This window comes from Argentina silus (genome assembly GCF_951799395.1).
Source record: "Argentina silus genome assembly, chromosome: 16".
Lineage (NCBI taxonomy): Eukaryota > Metazoa > Chordata > Actinopteri > Argentiniformes > Argentinidae > Argentina > Argentina silus.
In genome coordinates, this window is record NC_139670.1 from 14312724 (window position 1) to 14335257 (window position 22534).

The following is a 22534-nucleotide window of genomic DNA, read 5'->3' on the forward strand; positions in this document are numbered from 1 at the left end:
AATATAGAAATCAAAAAACATCAAGGACCCCTAGAGCCAAAGTCTCTAACTTCTCTGGTTGACGCTCCGGGGGAACAGACAGTTTATGTGGTCTAGTTGCCTTCCCTTGATGTTTGTTTGTTTTGTTGATGTTCTCAGAGGCATGTCTGGGTTCTGCTCTGGTGCCTTTTCTCTCGTCATTTTAGTCTTGTGAGATGAGAAAGGCCTTTTAGCCTCAAACTCATGTCTGTCCAAAAGCTTTATCTTCAGATTTACAGATGAGACATTAAACTGAGCTTGAGACTACCTGCTTTCAAGGCTCCTCCATCAGAAGAGTCTAACTCGTTTCATCACCTGTCCTGTTAAATGACCTCTTCATCTCCTCTGGCTGTATGTGAACACTCTCCTGCTTCTCCCTCCCTAGGAAACCAGAGACAACATTCACTTGTTTGTGTGGCTCTTATTTTTCACAGACAACTTTACTGTGTTGTTTATTCATCCAATTTGAGAAAAACTCAAAAACAATTTGATGTGCTCCATTTGCCTCTCTATCTCTCCCCGTTCTCCATCTCTCTTTCCCTCTCCCTCACTCCGTCTCTCTCTCTCTCTCTCGCCCTCTCCCTTCCTCACAGTGTGAGCTAGCCCTACTCAGGAGCTCAATCAAGTACAATACCATTACCCTGCTCTCTCGGCCAGTAATGAAAGAGTGCTCAAGTATAAGTGCACACAAAGGCTTTCAGTGTGACTTTATAAAAAGAATGCTACGCTGTTACATTGTGTAGGAAATTGGACATTGATGCTAGATAAGAACCTTTCCTTTGTACTGGTACACCAGGTATTTCCTGTCCTTTATGGAAACCATCAAAAGGTAGAATGCACGTCTCCCCCTACAGAGAGTACATGCAGCATTTCTGTCTCTCTCTCTGTCTCTCTCATTCTGTCTCTCTCTGAAAACCATATCAACCTCACTGAGAAAACAGTGGGCATCTATCACCTTTTAGTCTACCCCCCCCCCTCCCCCCCCACACACACACCTCCAACCCCCTCCCTTCCTTTGACATTCATTATTTATTTGTGGTATTATTGCTCTTTTACGAGCCATGCCCCTGCACGCTTCCACAGTCATATTAAACATGAGGGCCAGAGCAATGTTTATACTACCACACTTTATTGACTTTCTCTGTTGGGATCTTTAATCTTGCATGACGTGTGTGTGTGCGTGTGTGCGCCTGTGTGTGTGTGAGTGTGAGTTTGTTTGCTCTTTTGCTCATTTGTGTGCTTGTGTGGGTGTGGTGTGTGTGTTTGTGTGCTTGTGTGAGTGTGGTGTGTGTGTGTATGGAGGGGTAAAAATGCTCCCACTCTCCAAGGACCCAGGACATTTTGCGAATGCCACAAGTGGTGCAATCCTTCATCCTGCTGCATCATGGGGAATGGATGGAGGTGTTATTCTAAGGCGGCAGGGAGAGGAGAGAGCTTCTGTTTTATCCCAGGAGACGGAGGGGGTTTATCGGTCCATTCTCACCCTCTGTTAAGCTATCTTAGCTCTGAGTAATAGAAGCCTGCTGAGGTGGAACTGGAGCAGGGCAGGCTGGTATAGGACCGACTCATTGTAATTCAGATTCAGATTCAGATTCAGAAAACTTAATGTCCTCAGAGAGGCAATTGGTTGCGCAGCATCAGTTCATAAAAAAATTCAACAGACAAAATAAAAGACGACGACAACAACAACATACAGATAGGCCAATCCATAGTAGGCTAGTCTATGGCTAGTCTATGGCTAGTCTATGGCTAGTCTATGGCTAGTCTATGGTTAGTCTATGGCTAGTCTATGGCTAGTCTATGGTTAGTCTATGGCTAGTCTATGGCTAGTCTATGGCTAGTCTATGGCTAGTCTATGGTTAGTCTATGGCTAGTCTATGGCTAGTCTATGGCTAGTCTATGGTTAGTCTATGGCTAGTCTATGGCTAGTCTATGGCTAGTCTATGGTTAGTCTATGGCTAGTCTATGGCTAGTCTATGGTTAGTCTATGGCTAGTCTATGGCTAGTCTATGGCTAGTCTATGCAAAATGCCGGGGGTGGGCTGCTAAAGGGCGTGGCAGGCTAGTAAAGTGTGAGCGCATTATAAGTCCAATGTCTTGTTCAAGTGCATGATAGCTTTGGGGATGAAAGAGTTTTTCGCTGTGTTGGTTTTCATCCTGGAGGATCTAAACCTACCACCTGAGGGGAGGAATTGGAATGCAGGGTGGGGGGGTGGGGGGGGGCAAGAGTCCAGTGCAATCTTGTCTCCCTTGTCTGCCAGGTACACATGGGACTACCAGTCCCTGCATTCTTCATTCCATTCCATGCATTACAATGAGCCTGTCCTTTTCTACCTCCACCAGCCTCCAATGAACTGGAGAGAGGAGAGCAGCCAGGTGGAGAACCACCTCTCTGTTTGGGTCATGATACTGCCTGTGTGGATATGGATGTGTGTGTGTGTGTGTGTGTGTGTGTGTGTGTGTGTGTGTGTGTGTGTGTGTGTGTGTGTGTGCATGCGTGGCCGTGGGCGTGTGTGTGTGTGTGTGTGTGTGTGTGTGTGTGTGTGTGTGTGTGTGTGTGTGTGTGTGTGTGTGTGTGTGTGTGTGTGTGCTCCTCCACAGCTCCTCTGGGTGAACAGTGTATACAGGTTTGTGGATCAGACTAATGTAGTCTAACCTTCCTCCCTCCTCTGTGTTCCAGAACTGGGCTGGGATGAGGTGCCCGTACAAACTACTCCGCATGATCCTGGCTCTAGTCTGCAGTAAGTACCATGCTATGTCCACTCCAGGGTTGGAGTCAATTCAAACGCTGATTTACTCAATGTTCTTGCTGTGAATTTTGATTCAATTTGAACCCGACCTTGGCTCAGTCAAAGAGACCCGGTAGTGTTTGTGTTCTGATTGGTAACAAGGTTATATTGCATTAAGTAGTCTCCTCGTAACTGAACATTGAAGGAGGCTCATATGCACTCCCCTTAACTTACCGCCTCCTCTAATTTCCACACACCTGTTCACAGTCTCATTTAACTATAAGATAATTATCATTCAAGTGGGATTTTTATTTAGTCCCATAAAAAGAGCTCAAGTATTTGCCACTACTGTAGTTAATGAGTAGCCTGTGGGTTTTGGGACATGTAGTTTTGTTACACAGATGGGGTCCTGAGAGTCACACTGTATGGCGGCTGTGACAGTCTCTCTACAGGGGGGCTAATTCACTCCGACTTTCATTAATGGGCAAGATGTCCTTCCCATCTAGTCACTGTCTCACTCCTCCATACCTCAGCCTGAACTAGCCTGAACTAGCCTCCTCCATACCTCAGCCTGAACTAGCCTGAACTAGCCTCCTCCATACCTCAGCCTGAACTAGCCTGAACTAGCCTCCTCCATACCTCAGCCTGAACTAGCCTGAACTAGCCTGAACTAGCCTGAACTAGCCTGAACTAGCCTGAACTAGCCTGAACTAGCCTACAATGCAGCCTGGACCATAGCCTTTATGTAGCGTTAGCTTTAGTCATCAGCTTATCCCCTGACTTGGATATACAGCAGTAGAGGCTGGTGGGGGTAGGAATCGGTCACAATGAGCCCCCGATTTCAACCTCTTACCAGCCTCCTGTGGTATACAGTAGTATCCCTGAATACCAAAACAATCCCTTGCCCCTTCTCTCTTGGAACTTGTGTAGATCTGTGAAGATTCGATTCGGTTTCTAACAAAGATGGTGATAATTCCATCTAGCCTTTCACAGAGTAAGGTGGAACTATAACTATATTGCCTAAACCTTTTCCAATCCTCTCAAAGGAGCGGGGGGCAAGGACTTGATTCTGGGATTTAGGGTGTAAACTTATATAAACATCTTTATCTTTAACCTAGCCTTCGCAATCCCTACCTCCATGTAATCCCACTCTACCTTTATCACTACCTTCCTCTACCCCTCCTCTCTCTCTCTCTCTCTCTCCCACAGTGAGTTCGGAGGTGGGCCGAGCGGTGTGGCTGCGGTTCTCCCCGCCCCTGCCCTCGTCCGGGCCCCAGCCCAGTTTCATGGCCCACCTATCGGGTGCGGTGGTGGGCATCAGTATGGGCCTCCTCATCCTCCGCAGCTACGAGGAGAGCCTGCAGAAGCAGTGCTCCTGGTGGGTCATCGTCTTCTCCTTCATCACTTTCCTCCTCTTTGCCATCTTCTGGAACATCTTCGCCTACGAGCTGCTGGGTGTCCAGATCCCACCCGCTCCCTGACCCCCGCCAAGGAAGGCTCCGCCCACTTCACCACATCGCCCCCCCCCCCCCATCCCCCCCCCTCCCTGACCCAACAAGGGAGGCCCGCCCTCCCCACTTCGCCATTTCGCCCCACCACCTCACTGACCCGGGGTCCAAGGACGGAGGGCCCCCTCCCAATCCTACCTTGCCCCACAAATACACACCCTTCCCCCCTCTCATACAGCAGGTTACGGCCCCCACTTCGCCTCACAACACAGGGAATCATTCCGTTACAAAATTGTACAGAGCTGAGCTGGAACCCCTTCTACAAGTTACCCATTGTGGGGAAGCTCCACACTGTGAAGACCAATTGTCACATGTCCAAGGCCATGCGGTTGGGTGGGTATAGGGGTGGAAAGCACAGAGAAGTAGTCGTAGAAAAGAAATCTGTTCTGGAAAACAAGACCCTCATCCCCACTATTATCCACTAGGGTCTCATATCCTCTGATAGCCATTGTCACTCTCCCTCTCAGCCCCTCACAGGTGCTTCAGCAGGTTAGCATCATAGTAGCGCCATACAGTAGACCAGTACACCATCTACCTGTACTATATAAGCTAGTCCACTAGCCTCCCCTGATACATAGCCTGCTAGTCCGCTAGCCTGCTAAAGCTACAGGATCTTAATCTTACTGCTCTAAGGTTCCTACAGTACTGAGACCCTCTCACAACAGGACCCACACCTTCAGCTCACAGAGGTCCCTCCTCTTCTTTTTCTCCATCTTCAAGAACAACCCATTGTCTGATTCAGTATGTCAGTGTGGCCGGTAAACCCAAGAGACACACACACACACACACACACACACACACACACACACACACACACACACACACACACACACACACACAGTCTATTTTCACATAGTCTAGTGAGCCCTCTGAGCTCGTCCGTCTGTCTGGCCAAGCGAGACTACTGTCCTTCTCACCCTGACAGACTATTGTACCCGGGGTCACCAGAGGTCATCGGGGTCGGTCCAGGCTCAGTCTATACCTCAGTGTCTCGTTCCTAGGGACTGTATACTTCTGTAAAGGAATGTACCTACCCCATACTAAAACAAAGGAGTGGTGATCATTTCCTTTCTGTTTTCCTTTGATAGTGGATGTATATATTATTGTATGTTCATAATTAAGAGTATATTTATTTGTAATTTATTTTTCCTTGTTTTGGGGGAAAAAAGAAAAAGAAAAAAAGTTTCAAATGGTGCAGACTTGAATGCTATGATTGTTGTTTATATAATTACTCTCTTTAGCTGTACCCCTTTGATCCTCCCAAAATAATCTGTGAGAAACAGAAAATCCCTGCTGTTGCTATGACAAACACCAATGACGCAAGTTCACTTGACAACTTTCTAAAATCAGAGTGCTTTACAGAATAAGCCATAGAAGAACCACTTCAACATGGAGGACAAAAGAGAAGGCAACAGCTGAGGTGAACAAAATGTGTTATTTTATAAAAATGGCCCTGATCAAAACCTCGAAAAAATACATCCTTCCCCTCTTACTTGAGGTAATCACTGATCTCACATGATTGGATTGGTCAAAGCAAGCTTTCCACTGCATTACTTTCACCAATCAAATCATGGGAAGGATGCATATGAAAAATATTCAAACCATGCAAACGATCGATTGCTAGTATGCTTATGTGAATGTTTCTGTTCTTTGGTGTTCTTTGATGAGGTCAAAGCTAATAATGAAATATGATATAATATAACTTATATCATATTATGATGTGAGTTATGAGTTGAATTATATGATAAATGAAAGACAGGATGGAAAATGCCAAACTGTTTGTACTTGTACATGCTGGTAAAATTCAAAGGGGTGGGACTGTCTCTTGGAGGCGATTTGATATGCCCATGTAGTTAGACACATCTTTACAACTTGGTTGCCAGATTTAACATTTAGACCCAGCTTCACTGAGCAGTTGCCAGATTCCCAAATCCCCCCTCTCTGTGTTGATGCCTGACTGCAATCTTTGGCAATGACACATTCTTGGACAGAGAAACCCTGCCACAAATTAGCTAATTGACTGAAGCTAGCATTTGGCTAAGCTCTAGCTAAGCTTGAAATTCCATTGACTCATTTAATGTTTCTGTTTCTTAAGAGTTTTTTCAGTGAATTATTTATGCGGATGGCTTCTGATTGCTTTGGGAAAGTTTAAATATAACTGCCACTTTGTTGACAGTTGGTCACTATAATCCTCAGGCAGCATATTAATGAATATGTGAATAGTGGTGTCAAAGGATTCAAACTCTCTGTGAATAACTGTTAATAGGCTGTTATTTTGGGAATAACTAGGAACATGATGGTAGAAGCTTGCAGCTACATTGCATCACAAGCTTTTCTCCCTGTCTCTAATGATGATGAAGAGAATGAGGATGATGAATGATGATTGTGTCTCTGAAACTATAGAACTCATAGGGACCCAGTAAAGGGGTTATGGTGGAAATAAGGGCTAGCAACTGAACTGCTATGATATTGTAAAAATACATTAAAAACTGTGAATAGGATCCCACCCCCTCCTGTGTGTGAAAATTTAAGTATAACTAGAGAGCAGACGGTGTGCAAGCTCTCGTTTCCCCATCTCAATTTAAGTACCCACCCTAGGACTCACGGTATGAAGCTGAAGGCCAATGTACCTCAGATAAGTCTCAAATTCTGTATTCATAGAATTGTTCCATCTTTTCTCTCTCTCTCTCCCAGACAGTGTATGGTGTATGAGGCAGCCAGAGGGGGGCATATAGAAGTGCATATCTCTTAATTACCCTGGCAAAGGGGAGGTTGTGGGAGGGGTTTATTACCCCTCTGTAAGCCAAATTACCTGGCTGGCCCCAGGACCAAACCAAACACAACACTAGCTAGCTACACATTCTGATACACAGCAGCCGACTGACTCTCTCTGTCTCTCTGTCTCTCTGTCTCTCTCTGACTCTCTCTCTCTCTTTCTAACACTTGCCCCCCTCCCATCCCCCCGCTGCCCTCTTTCTCTCTTTGTGTGTGTGTGATGGAAGAGCCAGTGTCATCTACTGGCTGACTGATGTGACAGCTTTGGCAGGTGGTAGTGTGTGTTTATGAGGGATGGAGAGAGAGGGGGAATGGTGCAGGGGGATTGGAGAAGGAGGGATGGAGGTGGCGCTGCCCATAAAACACCATCAGGGTCATAAAGAATCTGTGTGTGTGTGTGTGTGTGTGTGTGTGTGTGTGTGTGTGTATGTATGTGTGTGCGTGTTGTTTATTAAGTAGCTCTGACAAGCTGCTTGATGTTGATTTAATTGCTGTCTCTGAGTGACACGTGTCCTAAGCAACATATGGAGGCTTGGTGAAGGATACCAACATTAACATTGGTAGAACTGGAGCAACCAACCCTGTAAGCCTACCATGTGATCTAAGCTCCTGATTCCCCTTCCCCACCCCTATTTTTGAGGTGGCGTGTCCCCATTCAATTAGCTTGGTTAACAAGCCATACTGTTTAGCCATTGCTAGGTACTAGCTTGCTAAAGTACCGGTCAATAGCTTAACATTCTGAAGGTAGAATGGTTGTTACATCACCTTTATAAGTGAAGGAAGTGAATGTTGAAATAAGCTTAGTGCCACGGGGGGAGAGTGATACCAACAAAGGTCCCGTACCAGCCTGTGCGCCCTGCCCTCAGCTCTCCACTGATCCGAATAACCCCTTCATAGACTTGATTCTCTATGGGGCTGTTCCTCCAAACAACGTTCCTTGTTCATTTTCCCTGTGCTTTTCTAACACTATGTAGCAAGTATTACTTGAGACTTCCCTGACTAACAGTTACTAGACTCTCCTGATTCCTGTGTTTGGTCAAAGGTGAGCTTTCTTGCACTTTGTTGTGAACGTGAAACTGACATTACTGTGTGCCATGTGTTATAGTGCCATGTTTTTCTTTATGTTATGCTTTTCTAGGTATTAATGTACCTCCTCATCCCAATCCATTGTGCTGTTATGCATAATGCCTTGTCACATAACAGTGTGTCTATCTACACCCTATCGACACTAAGGAGTAGGTGAGAGGGCTGCTTGGCTCTCTGCTGTCTATTCTGCCCAGCAACAGACGTCAGTTTAGATAAGTCACTGCATAGCATCACTGATCTGGTGTTTTCACTACAGTATAAGGACATCTGTAAGTCAACCAAACTTGACGATATCAATGTGTGCTGTGTCCTAATTCTTCAACCATTTCCTGGAAGTGTGCACTTCTCATTTGCGCTCCCCCACAAAAGCATAGGATTCGTGTAAGCATGGGCTTGAGGGCGTTTCAACCACACCCCCTACACTGTCCATAGCTTTGAAATACATGTGACTCCCCCAAACCACACTGGGTATGTGGCGTCTCCGTTATGGAAGCGTCCGTCAGCTGCGGCAGAATCGCTCCCACAGTTGTCTATGAGACATGCTAGACCGGCTCCGTGAGCAGCACAACCTCACATGCAGCTTTTAGGATTCAAGTATATTTTTTACCTCTGTCCACATCCAGATGAAAACAACACAAGTTGAGTGTGCCAAAAGCCTCTCTCTGGCACGCCGCTCGACTGACGGCACGCTTCTGTTACGGGCCTGGTGCACCATCACCAGCGCAACTCCGACGGGACACATTCCACTTACGCGACATGGCCAGTGTAGTTGGGAGTGCACAAGTCCATACTTCAGGAGAAGGGTGGAGAATTGGGACGCAGCAACAATGCAGTGTCTAAACTGATGCCTGACGCCATACCTAGCAGGCTGCCTTCTCCCTGTGTGTCAGCTCCGCGCTGTATTACTTGAACAAAGAGGGACTTCTAATGCAGGGCTGTATGAAGCAGGCTACTGTAGCTCAACAGACAACTGTTATTCTAGATAAGAGATAAAGCAAAGGAAGGAAGGAAGCAAACCAGCGCATTACCTTTTCAGTATTTACTTGATTGATTTATGAAAGAATTCAATAGCAGGTGAACCCACACAGTTTGACCGACATACACAACTATGAAACACCAGTGCTGAAAAGTCATCAAAAGTCATCCATCTGTAGAAGAATAGAAAAATGGTACATGAAGGTTTAGAACATGAACCCTGTTTGACTAGTTTGAAAAAGCATCCTTCATTCTTCCCTTGCTTGAGGTATTCAGTGATCTAACATGATTGGATTGGTAAAAGTTAGTCTTTCAGTGCATCACCATTTAAGTCATGCCAGATCAGTGATTTTGTCGAGGAAAGAAGGATCCATTTGTGGTCAAACAGGGCCATGGGATTCGTACAGTAGGTAATTGAAGCAGTTTGGTTGTGAGGTCATCTCTGTGCTGCTGTGGTAGTCGTCACTGGCAGTTCTCTTGCATTGATAAACAAACATGGTGCCAAGCTTAGGAGGTTAGTCTCCGAAACCCAGACTAGAGGTTGTACAATTACAGCGTTTACAAACAAAAATAAACAACACAAACAAACAAAGAGGCTATTTTTCTCTGGGTCACGAAGAAAACAAATGAAAATAATTTATGTAAATATGGATAGTTTATATCAAAGTCCTCATTCAATTAATTATTTCATGATGTATTGTACTTTTTAAATGTTCTGAACTGAACCATTTTATATTGTATATATTTTTGTTTTTATTTTGTACTGTTCATTGTACTTGCTTTAATTTAGGAATAATACGAATAAAGAACAATACTGTGGCAACATTCTCTCTGATCCTACTCTACTCTAGCATACTTACATACTTCACTAGGAAGGAGGGTAGTACAGGCTGGTGGAGGTAGAAATCGGAGGGCTCATTGTAATGCATGGAATAGAATGAGGAATGGTATCATTGGTATCATACCTACCTCCACCAGCCTCCGCTGACATTAGCCTACTTGCGTACTTCACTAGGAGGGCAGTACACATCTAGGGGCAGATGAGGTGAAGAGACATCACAGTCTTCCAACTAAATATTACAACCATGACATGACAAGACGGCAGTAAGACCATGAACTGTTTGTAAAACTATATTTGAAGAATCCCTTACAAGTTTGCATGAAATTAGATTTTAGGCATCAAGCACCAGACATCACAAACACCTAATATCAAAGTTTTATTTGGAAATTACTCTTTAAAAATATGAAGACAACATAATGTCGATGTAGCATGAAATGGTTAGAACATATAATTGTTATATAATATAAATAACAGAAAATAGTTTATTTGGTCCTCTGGCTTCTTATCTGCCTCTGAATCTGAGTCTGAGTGGGTCTTCTTGCCATGGCAACCTTCTGTATTGAGGTCCTTCATAAAAGGGAGCTGCAGCTGATTGGCTACTGCCCATGCCCACAAACACAGCTCTACCCTATGGGGCGTCCAGTCTGGCTGGCTGTCCACTGAGGAAGAAGAGACAACAAATCTCATCAGCACAGAGCACTACAGCATGGGATTTTCCAAATTATCAGGTACCCCCCCCCCCCCCCCCCCTCCTCCTCCTCCACACACACACACACACACACACACACACACACACACACACACACACACAGACACACAGACACACACACACACACAGTGTTCCAGCTACTATCTGACCTTTGTTAAGTGCCTGTGTGCGCTGGGCCATCCTGTTGAGATAGAGAGTGTAGTGTTTGGCAGTGTACTGGATGGGCCTGAGTCCAGGGATGCTCTCTACAGCCTCATCAGCCATGAAGGAAGCCTGCTCCGGGGCTCCTGCAACCAACACAGCTGGTACACAACGGACAGTCAGTCAGTCAGACAGCCAGACAGCAAGCCAGCCAGACAGCAAGCCAGCAAGCCAGCCAGACAGCAAGACAGCCAGACAGCCATACAGCCAGACAGAGAGACAGAGAGACAGAGAGACAGACACAGGCCAAGTTAACATCAATGGCCTATGCTCTGATGGGAATAGTGATACTGGTTGATTAATAAGTGTGCTCGATGCATTAATATTACAGTTGTCAGATCAGTCCTCAGAAGGATTTGTTTTGTCGTAGGCCAAGCTGCTGGTGCCATTCCCCCTCAGCATGGTAAACACCTTAACCTTGGGGTGGGCACCTGCTGCCCATATTATTAAGACAGAGAGCAAGGGGGGGGGCTGAGCGAGGTCATTACATTTGCTGTCTCTTTTCTGCTTGTAGTTCCCTTAAAACTGAGGACTGGCCTTACACCAGTGATCTGACCTCATCTCTTGACTCCACGACTTCTTAACAGCTCCATGAGGAGCAATGGGCCTAGGGAAATAAGAGGCCAAGTAAACGTAACACTTCACTTCACTGACGCTGCCTGCAACTATACTTCAACAGAGGGGAGGGAACCCCAGTCCCTGGCACACCCCTTTTATGCTATTCTATCCTATTACAGAGCCAAACAGTAGATATACATACATGCCTATCTATGCCTCTTGTTCTATTGCATTGTATTGTATTGCATCCTCTCCCATCCTAGTCTGGCCCCAGGGCAGGAATGCTAGCAGGTGTAGTTAACCTGAGGCGGTGGCAGGTCCCAGGGCTTTGAGGGAGCTGAGCTCTGTGATGGCAGCCTGGACGTCAGGCAGGAGGCTGAAGGCCTTCCTGGAACACCTCTCCACCTCCGCCTCACTGTTAGTGGCTACCAGCTGCTGCAGACGCGGACGGAACTTCCCTCTCTGCAGACACACAACACATGATGTCATATATATCCCATACCCATACAGAGTGTGTGTGTGTGTGTGTGTGTGTGTGTGTGTGTGCGGGGGGGGGGCTATATTGAGCTTGAATATACTCCACTTACAGTGAGCTTCCACTCCATCAGTTTGACCAGCTCTGGGTGGGTGATGTGTCTCTCAGGTCGACCAGTGATGGCTGTAGGCAGCTCCTCCTGAAACCTAACCAGGGAAGAGGTGAGAGGTCAATATCATACTCGTGTTTGATACCATTCCTCATTTCATTCCATGCATTACAATGAGCCGATTTCTACCTCCACCAGCCTTCCCTGGACTACAGTACACTGGTCCTGGCTCAGGCCAATGGGATGCCCATCCTGATAATGGAAGAGGTTGAATCTATATGATTTATGTTTATTGATTAGGCAGCTTGACTGTAGCTGGGATACTAGTCAGATCTTTATCAATGCAGGTGATTAGAGTTCATGGTGTTAGTAATGCTCAATACTGGCTTACCATTTGTCCAAGGGAAGCAGTTTTCCAGACTTCTTGCCCTTCCCGAGAGACTTGGCCTCCACCACCTCCCAGTATTTACCATACAGCCTTCTCCACACGGCTGGGTCCTCACAGGCAAACAGGGATCCACTCATGACTGTGCTGGTGAAAAGTTACCAGGCTTACATTTGATGTCAGACCTGAGGACACACGGACACGGACACGGACACGGACACACACACACACACACACACACACACACACACACACACACACACACACACACACACACACACACACACACACACACACACACACACAGGACTGTTATTGTCAAATTACAAAAACTACACATAGGGGGAAAGCTTTCCCCTGACACACTACAGGACGGAGTACAGCTGTCAGACGCAGAGCAAGCTAGTCTTGAATTAACTTCTCAGAAAAAGCATCAGTTCAGATGCAATAACCTATCATTGCTTACATTTGCAGTAAACTTCACCAGAGATGCCTAACTTCATATGACTGTAACTTGACTATGGTCATTGTGTGAAAATGTATGATCACCTCTTGAATAATAAACGTTACCCTATGTTTGTAATGTTGTTGATAAAACGCTCATATATTCCCCATCTGATTCAACAGTTAAATGTCACATATCAACGGGAGATTGAGAAGAATAGCACTTACCACACAGACATGCACAGTTATCTCACTTCCGATGTTACCAAAGTACGAATGAAATTAATCAAATGTGCCAAACTATCTATTTCCGTTTTGTGTGGTTTGTTTTTGCGTGACTCACAAAACTGTCATATACCATTTCCGGTTCTCCAATGCAGTGAACAACACTTGTTTCAGAAGGTTAGTCCTCCAAAACTATTAGGGACAATTGTTTCGCCCTGAAATATTACCGTCGGGAAAGTACTGCACTTTTATAGTCACACAAATGTACAGAATTTAACAACAGTCGATAACTAGAAAAGGAGTTAGCGCGATAGCATCATCATGTCAACAGAGACATGTTGCAATCAGCTAGCTAGGCTAACCAACTAGCTAGCTTGAGTGAAACAGTGTGTACTATATGGCAACCAGGTGAGCATTGCAAATCAGACCAATAATGTGAGCCAGATAGTTCGCTCGATATATAGGGCTTCATCAACTGTATATCGCAGACATGTTGTGAACAGACCCAACATTCATGAGCTCAACCACTTTGGCTAGTGACGTTTAGTCACTAGATTGATATGAACACTTAGAATTATATAGGAAACCAACTTCCTGAAACGTTTCAAAGTTCAGTGGTAAACTTCTCAACATTCCAATGAACCCCAACTTTGTAGCGATTCCCCTTGACTAAGATATAGCTGGTATCCATCACAAGGTCAGCTCGGTGCCAGAGCACTCTGTTTACGTTAATAACGCGTGTGGCTCTCCCTAACACCTGATTATGTATGTGGTGGTCATGCTAATCTCATCAGCAATGAAACTAGCCTTAGGGACCTAAATGTCATAGTGAGCTGGTGTGACTATGGCTGCATCAAGGGACGCTGGTGTATGTAGAAACTGGAGGAAAGGCTCATTGCAATGCAATGCATGGAATGGTATCAAATCTGATTTCTGCCCCCACCAGTCTCCCCTGGACTGCATAGAATGCGTCACATAATTGGACTCAGTGACTTCAGTTGTGGGGCAGCTGCTAACACACTTCTCCTCTCCCTCTCCCCCCCCCCCTCTCTCTCTTCCCCTCTTCTCCTCTCTCTCCCTCCCCTCATTCTCTTTCAGCACCTGGGTGTCTCATTCTTTCTCAGTGAACCAGGCCTCACCCCACACCTCTTTCTGCATCTCTGTATAATCACTCAGGACTCTGAGCTGGGAGCGTTTGAAGAGGACACCATGCTCCTCCAGCATAGGGAGGTCTGTATTCTCTCCATCCATTGTATAGAGGAGTATTGGCTTGTCGGTAAGCACTGTGTTTGGTGTCTGTGTCTTTGTTCCTTGTCTCAATCCTTCTTTTGATGTGTCAGTGTCGCATTGGAGTTAGAAATCAGAGGATGGGCTCATTGTAATGCATAGAATGGAATGAGGAATGGTATACCAATAAAAAAACCTATCAAACCATTTCTCACTCATGCATTACAATGAGCCTTGGTCTCTATGGTCTCTCTCTCTCAAGCTTTAACAGACACTCAGTCTGACATTTTGTTCCAGATCAGTTAGGAGATTCATTTTCCTGGTTAAACTAATCAACTCTTCAGCTTCTGGACAGGAACATGGTTCTCTATTGAATTATTTACCTCTCTCGTCTCAGCCCTGTGACAATAACGTGGTAAGTGGATAGCATTAAGTTGTATGATTATTGATGTCAATCTCTCTTTCTCAGGTAAACTCTGACAAGGCTGCATGAGGACGCCTCAGTCTTGCTGTAGAGGCAGACGGGACCAGCACGGCTATTTGGAGTAAGTATGTGACACACCGCTATCAACCAGCAATACTGCTACTCATGTGCTGACCTGACCATTTCCCATAGCAGCACTGCCATCTGCTGGTCAAACTAGACATTGTTTTGAAATCTTGTTTTCGCATCCAGTCCTGATACTGACATTGCCATTGAAGATAATGGGTACCTGCACAAGAAAATATGTACAGAGCTACACTCACATTGACAGTTTGTTATTGTGTTCCTCTAATGTGTTGGGAAGGTACCTCTCCTAAACCCAAATAGATCCCCACCCTCTTGACAGACCCCAGAAAGTAAAAAAAAATGCTAGCTAGCAATCTCAGCCATTGGCTATGCCTTCAGAATTTAGATAGAAGTCTTCTGTATTCACATGTATTAGAACAGAATGTTGGAGTGACAGTGAAATTAACTAATCACATTGTGACTTGCAATGAATGGGACCATTTAACCCCGCCCGTCACACATAGATAAGTTACTAAACTGCGTCTCTCTCTCTCTGTCCTCAGGCCATGGAGAAGATGTCGAGGGTCACCACGGCGCTGGGCAGCGGCACCATCAGCGGCCGCACCATGTTCTGCCACCTGGACGCTCCCGCCAACGCCATCAGCGTGTGCCGAGACGCCACACAGGTCGTTGTAGCGGGCCGCAACATCTTCAAGATCTACGCCCTGGAGGAGGACCAGTTCGTGGAGAAGCTGAACCTGCGGGTGGGGCGTAAACCCTCGCTCAACTTCAGTTGCGCTGACGTCATGTGGCACCAGATGGAGGAGAGCCTATTGGCTACGGCGGCGACCAACGGGGCGGTGGTCACGTGGAACCTGGGCAAGCCGTCGCGGAACAAGCAGGACCAGCTGTTCACGGAGCACAAGAGGACGGTCAACAAGGTGTGCTTCCATCCTACGGAGGTGTACATGCTGCTCAGTGGCTCTCAGGACGGGTACATGAAGTGCTTCGACCTGCGCAAGAAGGAGAGCGTCAGCACCTTCTCAGGTAATAATAATAATAATAATAATAATACCTTTATTTAAGTGCTACTAAACAAGAGAAGAGATCATAGAAATACACCAGCATAAGTAAAAGGTAGGATGGAGGGAGCAGGACCTGGGTCAAATGAACAATGAGCCCGTCCTCCGATTTCAGCCTCCACCAGCCTCCCCTGAATGTGTGTTCGACTGTTCTTTGCTCCATCCCAGGCCAGTCGGAGAGTGTGAGAGACGTCCAGTTCAGTATGAAGGACTACTTTACGTTTGCTGCGTCGTTTGAGAACGGGAACGTCCAGCTGTGGGACATCCGGCGGCCGGACCGCTACGAGAGGATGTTCACCGCCCACACCGGGCCCGTGTTCTGCTGTGACTGGCACCCTGACGACAGGTAGACTAGAGAGAGGTATTTAGAGGCTAGAGAGAGAGGCAGAGATAGATATTTAGAGAGAGAGAGGCTGTAGAGAGAGGTATTTAGAGGTAGAGAGAGAGGCAGAGATAGATATTTAGAGAGAGAGAGGCTGTAGAGAGAGGTATTTAGAGGTAGAGAGAGAGGCAGAGATAGATATTTAGAGAGAGAGAGGCTGTAGAGAGAGGTATTTAGAGGCTAGAGAGAGAGGCAGAGATAGATATTTAGAGAGAGAGAGGCTGTAGAGAGAGGTATTTAGAGGCTAGAGAGAGAGGCAGAGATAGATATTTAGAGAGAGAGAGGCTGTAGAGAGAGGTATTTAGAGGTAGAGAGGCTGTGGAGAGAGGTATTTAGAGGTAGAGAGAGGCTGTAGAGAGAGGTATTTAGAGGTAGAGAGGCTGTAGAGAGAGGTATTTAGAGGTAGAGAGAGGCTGTAGAGAGAGGTATTTAGAGGTAGAGAGGCTGTAGAGAGAGGTATTTAGAGGTAGAGAGAGGCTGTAGAGAGAGGCTGTAGAGAGAGGTATTTAGAGGTAGAGAGGCTGTAGAGAGAGGTATTTAGAGGTAGAGAGGCTGTAGAGAGAGGTATTTAGAGGTAGAGAGAGGCTGTAGAGAGAGGCTGTAGAGAGAGGTATTTAGAGGTAGAGAGGCTGTAGAGAGAGGTATTTAGAGGTAGAGAGGCTGTAGAGAGAGGTATTTAGAGGTAGAGAGGCTGTAGAGAGAGGTATTTAGAGGTAGAGAGAGGCTGTAGAGAGAGGCTGTAGAGAGAGGTATTTAGAGGTAGAGAGGCTGTAGAGAGAGGTATTTAGAGGTAGAGAGGCTGTAGAGAGAGGTATTTAGAGGTAGAGATAGGCTGTAGATTAACATCCTGACACTTGTTCTTGTTGTGAAATCTTTGTGATGGACGTTGTATGTTAGTGTATGAATATCTGAGGAAATATTAGAGAAAGTTACACCAAAAATGTCATCTAAGCTCTCCTGCACTACACCAATGTCTCTGCCTCTTTCATTATTTTATTCAATCTCTCTCTCTCTCTCTCATCCTCTGTAGGGGCTGGCTGGCCACGGGCGGGCGGGACAAGATGGTGAAGGTGTGGGACATGACCACTAACCGTGCAAAGGAGATCTACTGCGTCCAGACCATCGCCTCCGTGGCACGGGTCAAATGGCGCCCGGAGAGGAAGTGGCACCTGGCTACCTGCTCTATGATGGTAACATTAACTTTATTGTCCCAGATCAGTAGTAAGCAGTAGTACCTACCTTATTGTTCTATAGTAGTAAAACGTTATTGTTCTAGTCGTAAAACCGTATTGTTCCAGAGAGGAAATAGGTGCAGCAACATACAAGTCAAAAAACAACAACCGTATGAAAGACACACAATCACAATAACTAGTTGCAAAAGATAACAATAGGTCAGTCTACATCTGTATGAGTCGTCTGTTGTCTGTGTGCTGTGTATATGTGTGTGGATCACAATATGTGTGATCAGTCAATGCCTTTCTCATTTGCCCCCGAAAAAAAAATCATTTTATTGAATTCTATTCCAGGTGGACCACAACATCTACGTGTGGGACGTGCGACGGCCCTTCATCCCCTTCGCCACCTTCGAGGAGCACAAGGACGTGACCACGGGCATCGTGTGGCGCCACCAGCACGACCCCTACTTCCTGCTGTCGGGCTCCAAGGACAGCACGCTTTACCAGCACATGTTCAAGGACGCCAGCCGGCCCGTGGACAAGGCCAACCCTGAGGGGCTCTGCTTCGGCCTGTTCGGTGACCTGGCCTTCGCCGCCAAGGAGAGCTTGATCAGCGGCGACGCAAACAGGTGGGTGCCTACTAAGTCATTGCACATAAAGGGATAGTTCACTCTAAAATCGGATGATTCTATGACTAACCACCCTATACCTTCATTCCAGAAGATGCATGAACATATGGGGTCTAATTTGTGGCCAGAAATTGGACCTCAGTCTCTTCCTTTGTACGTGCAAATTGCTAAATAACTGGGGTATTGACTCCTGTTGTAATGGACAATAAACGTATGAAACAATCTTCAAACAGGAAGCCGTACCCGGGCGGAGACCGACGCTACCCCATCTTCTTCTTCAAGAAGCCGGACCTGACGGAGCAGTTCGCCCACGTGTCGAGCGCGCTCAGCGTGTTCGAGACCGACCTGGAGAGCAGCCGCATGGACTGGTTCGTGAAGACGGCCAGACTATACCTGCTGAGCGGGAAACCGTTCGCTGAGCTGTGTGACCACAACGCCAAGGTGGCCAAGGAGCTCAATAGGCCTCAGGTAACTTATTAGACGATCAGAGATGAAACTCAACGGGCCTCTGGTCAGTCAGTCGGAACTTAACGGGCCACAGGTCAATTATTAGCCCCACAGAGATGATTGTGTGAGAGTGTGTGATGAGGAGCTTTTGTGTAGGCTGTGGTAGTGTTTTCTAACTGGATGGAGTGGATAACAGTCCTGTTTGATTCTCCATCGATAGGTTTCAACAACATGGACCATGCTGAGAATCATGTTCTCAGACCCAGCTAACCTGACCACAGCTGGTCCCAACCACATCGGCCATAAGCTGGGCACACTGCCCTTGATGAACAGGTACTTGGTATGGGCTAGTGGCTAGTCAAATATTCTGTTATGTTATGTCCTAACTTATGGCATTCAGTTTGAAGTTGAACGATACAAGTAAAATGTTGAATACATTGTCATTTGAATGGTCTGAATAATATAACTTGTGGTCATGTAGACTTGCATAAGGGGTGGCTGGTGCAGGCAGAAATCGGAGGACGGGCTTGAGTTTGATCCTAATTTCATTCCATGCATTACAATGAGCCGTCCTCCGATTTCTACCTCCACCAGCCTCCCCTGACTTGGATAGTATACCATGTTTCTCCAGTCTCCTTGGCCAGTTTAAGTATGGGCACGGCTGGACTGTAATAAAGGGTACTTATTGAATACATGTCTCCCCGTCTCTAGTTTCAGTATGAAGGAGCTGGGCCCAGGACTGGGGACAGAGAGCCGGCTGGACCGTAGTAAAGGGGAGAGCAGACAAGACAACATTCACATGGAACCTGGCAACTCTCTCATCATCAACAATAACGACGGTGAGAACCCTTTAAATACACTCTCCAGGTACCTCCTTTAAAAGTAGACTCAGAATCATACACAGCAAGGAGACGTCCCGCTGACAGACTTCACATCTGGAGGAATAATAATAATAATAATGATATATGCCATATTTAGCTGACGCTTTTGTCCAAAGCGACTTACATTTCAGTATGTATGGTCCCAGCAGGAATCAAACCCACAACCTAAGCGTTGTTAGCGCCATGCTCTACCAACTGAGCCACAGAGGACCACTCTAAATAAACATTCATACTGTCACTATCTGTCATCAGGAAGTCTCTCCGCTCTGTGAGATGATGTCATGTTGCTCAGTCTACCTGTAAGTCAAGACCAGGGCCCAGTATTTCAAAACTTTGAATCTGGATCAGAAATCTGATCCTGGATAGCAAAAAAAGAATCTGGATCATTCTGATCTAGGTTAAAAGTTTGAAGTACTGGACCCCAGTAGACTTGGGTCTGATTCCTCCCACCATTTCCACAGAGAACGAGGAGACGGAGGGGAGCGAGGGCCAGGCGGAGTACATGTTTGGAGACGCTGAGCTGGACGATGATGACCTCTATTCTATGGAGCACGACAACCAGGCTGGTCAGTCTCACTAGTCACAACCGTCTCTGACCTCTGACCCTAAATATCAGTGGAAGCTGGTGGAGATAGAAATCGCATTACATTGAGCCCGTCCTCCGATTTCTACCGCCACCAGCCTCCACTTGATCCAGTTAACCCATTTGTGCCGACTGCCGCGCGACATCTACCGCCGGTTGCTGCGTTGCACCCATTTTTGATTTGTCGTAATTTTCATGAGTGCAGCATATAATGCACTGTCATTGGTTCAAATACACATGAGGCGGGTCTTGTTGATTTTTTAAAACCACGTGAGCACCTGAATGTCGTGTCGTGTCGCGGAAAATCAATCAGACATACAAGTGCGTTCGGCGAACCACAAGACAAAAAAATCAACAAGACCCACCTCATGTGTATTTGAACCAATGACAGTGCATTATATGCTGCACTCATGAAAATTACGACAAATCAAAAATGCTGCGCTGCGCAGCAACTGGCGGCAAATTCAAATGTGCGTAACGCAGCAACCGGCGGTAGATGCAATGCTGCGTAGCGCAGCATCCGGCACAAATGGGTTAAACCCTAGCCATCACTAACCTAAAGATCTAAGGTCTCTCTCTCTTTGATGATCTATACATCTTTTACTTTCAATGGTTGAACTCAGTTGTTTTCCCCCCTTTTCTTACCCTCTCGTCTCTCTGACCCCCCCCCCCCCCCCCCCCCCCCCCTTCTACTGACTCCTCTCCGTCTCCCACCCCCCCATCCCTTCCCTTCTTCAGGGGAGGAGCAAGAGTACACCCTCCCCCAGGAGGCCTTCCCGCTGCGGCACGAGATCATGGACAACCCTCTGGCCCCGGAGCACCTCCAGCAGCAGCAGGACAAGGTCGACTCCCCCCACGTCAGCGGCAACGAGGCAGAGCTCACCTGTTTGACGCCCATCGAGTCCTTCTCCCTCATCTCCATCTCCCAGCCCCTCTTCAGCCCTCATCTGCCCGCGCGCTTCTTCTGCCCCGTCGTCACGGAGATGCTGACCCACTACGCCGAGCAGGGGGACGTCCAGATGGCCGTGTCGGTGCTTATCGTCCTGGGAGACCGCATCCGCAAGGAGATTGACGACCTCACGCAGGTGAGGGACGGGAGAGAGTGACTAGAACCGCTTGTAGAACCGAGTTGTCCTTCTGGTACCTCAAATTGAATTCGGCTCATTCAGACTGGACGGTTTATGGTTTGCAGAGAGTTTTATGGTGAATACCTTGACATCTGTTACTCTTATTGAAAATGGTTAGGGTTTGGGTTTATTATTGCTGAACAAGGAATCTGAATATCCACCCCAGTCGGTAGCTCTCTCTCTCGAGTCGACATCCATTTATGCTTAGATGATATTGTTACCGTTCAACCTGTTCTGACGGTCTTTTAACGTTCTCTTCTCAGGAGCACTGGTACACGTCCTACATCGACCTGCTGCAGCGCTTCGAGCTGTGGAACGTCTCCAACGAGGTGATCAAACTGAGCACGTGCAGCGCCATCACCTGCCTCAACCAGACCTCCACCACGCTGCACGTCAACTGCAGCAACTGCAAACGACCAATGAACAACAAGGGATGGATCTGTGACAGGTGCACGCAAACACACAAGACAGACTCACACACCCTAACCATATAGCCTAAAGGGTTATCCATAACTTTTACTTGTCTAACGCATGAGCAGAACTTAGAAAAGCATGAACAGTCAATTTAATTGTCATATATTCCCAGCTTTCTTCATAGGGAATCTACTCATCTATCTATGCTCATCAGTGGAGGCGTGTTTGATACCATTCCTCATTCTACCTCCACCAGCCTCCACTGATGTTCGTCCTTACCAGCTTTAACCTTTTCCCCCTCCCTCCGCAGGTGCCACCAGTGTGCCAGTGTGTGTGCGGTGTGCCACCACGTGGTGAAGGGCCTGTTCGTGTGGTGCCAGGGCTGCAGTCACGGAGGACACCTGGAACACATGATGAACTGGCTAAAGAGCAGCTCTCACTGCCCTGCTGGGTGTGGTCACCTGTGTGAATACACCTGACCTCTACCCCGCAGCTGACCTCTAACCCACAGATGACCTCTACCCCCCACCCCACCTGAGCTCTATCCCCCACCTAAGCTCTACCACCCCCACCTGAGCTCTATCCCCCACCTGACCTCTACCCCACACCCACACCTGACCTCTAACCCACACCTGACCCTCAGTGTCAAACCCACACAGGTCCTACACTTCACCCAACTCCTGCCCGGTCGGCTGCAGACACCTGTGTAAATATCACCTGACCTCTACCACACACCTGACCCAACCCTGCCTCGCCACCTGTGTAAATATCACCTGACCTCTACCACACACCTGACCCAGCCCTGCCCAGACACCTGTGTAAATGCACCTGACCTCTACCACACACCTGACCCAACCCTGCCTCGCCACCTGTGTAAATATCACCTGACCTCTACCACACACCTGACCCAGCCCTGCCCCGCCCAGACACCTGTGTAAATGCACCTGACCTCTACCACACACCTGACCCAGCCCTGCCCCGCCACCTGTGTAAATATCACCTGAACTCTACCCCACACCTGACCCTATACCTCGCCTCGCCACCTGTGTAAATATCACCT

At 47.0% G+C, this 22534-nt stretch overlaps 3 protein-coding genes across 3 annotated transcripts in view; 2 read left to right on the plus strand and 1 right to left on the minus strand.

Annotated features, from left to right (window-relative positions):
- Positions 1-4227, plus strand: part of rhbdl1 (rhomboid, veinlet-like 1) — a gene marked incomplete at both ends in the record, with an annotated part of 40124 nt that extends 35897 nt beyond the window's left edge. Inside the window, 2 exons of the mRNA XM_083687077.1 lie at positions 2698-2758; positions 3956-4227. Coding sequence (XP_083543203.1) covers positions 2698-2758; positions 3956-4227 — 333 coding nt within the window. The remainder of the gene's footprint in view (positions 1-2697; positions 2759-3955) is intronic.
- Positions 4228-10294: 6067 nt separating this feature from the next.
- LOC310817488 (uncharacterized protein) lies at positions 10295-13094 on the minus strand. The gene is made up of 6 exons (XM_083688109.1): positions 13041-13094; positions 12375-12553; positions 11987-12080; positions 11702-11861; positions 10790-10942; positions 10295-10590 (listed from the first exon to the last, which is right to left on the minus strand). Exons 2-6 carry the CDS (start codon positions 12506-12508, stop codon positions 10370-10372), a joined length of 762 nt encoding a protein of 253 aa, XP_083544235.1. The 5' UTR covers positions 12509-12553; positions 13041-13094; the 3' UTR covers positions 10295-10369.
- A 90-nt stretch (positions 13095-13184) lies between these two features.
- Positions 13185-22470, plus strand: wdr24 (WD repeat domain 24). Its single transcript, XM_083687039.1, has 14 exons — positions 13185-13214; positions 14136-14267; positions 14734-14809; positions 15318-15801; positions 16005-16182; positions 17249-17408; positions 17745-18022; positions 18256-18490; positions 18690-18802; positions 19181-19308; positions 19812-19916; positions 20672-21018; positions 21324-21508; positions 21785-22470. The coding sequence occupies exons 4-14, from the start codon at positions 15321-15323 to the stop codon at positions 21951-21953; spliced, it is 2379 nt and encodes a 792-aa protein (XP_083543165.1). The 5' UTR covers positions 13185-13214; positions 14136-14267; positions 14734-14809; positions 15318-15320; the 3' UTR covers positions 21954-22470.
- The last annotated feature ends 64 nt before the right edge of the window (positions 22471-22534 follow it).

Bases quoted from the DNA above. Each gene is read 5' to 3' on its own strand.
- wdr24 (XM_083687039.1), top strand. From the start codon at position 15,321: ATGGAGAAGATGTCGAGGGTCACCACGGCGCTGGGCAGCGGCACCATC. The intron at 16,183-17,248 runs GTAGACTAGAGA...CATCCTCTGTAG, and splicing joins GACTGGCACCCTGACGACAG to GGGCTGGCTGGCCACGGGCG. The intron at 18,491-18,689 runs GTAACTTATTAG...CTCCATCGATAG, and splicing joins AGGAGCTCAATAGGCCTCAG to GTTTCAACAACATGGACCAT.
- LOC310817488 (XM_083688109.1), bottom strand. From the start codon at position 12,508: ATGAGTGGATCCCTGTTTGCCTGTGAGGACCCAGCCGTGTGGAGAAGG. The intron at 11,862-11,986 runs GTAAGTGGAGTA...GTGTGTCTGCAG, and splicing joins TGATGGAGTGGAAGCTCACT to AGAGGGAAGTTCCGTCCGCG. The intron at 10,591-10,789 runs GTCAGATAGTAG...CTTCTTCCTCAG, and splicing joins CACACAGGCACTTAACAAAG to TGGACAGCCAGCCAGACTGG.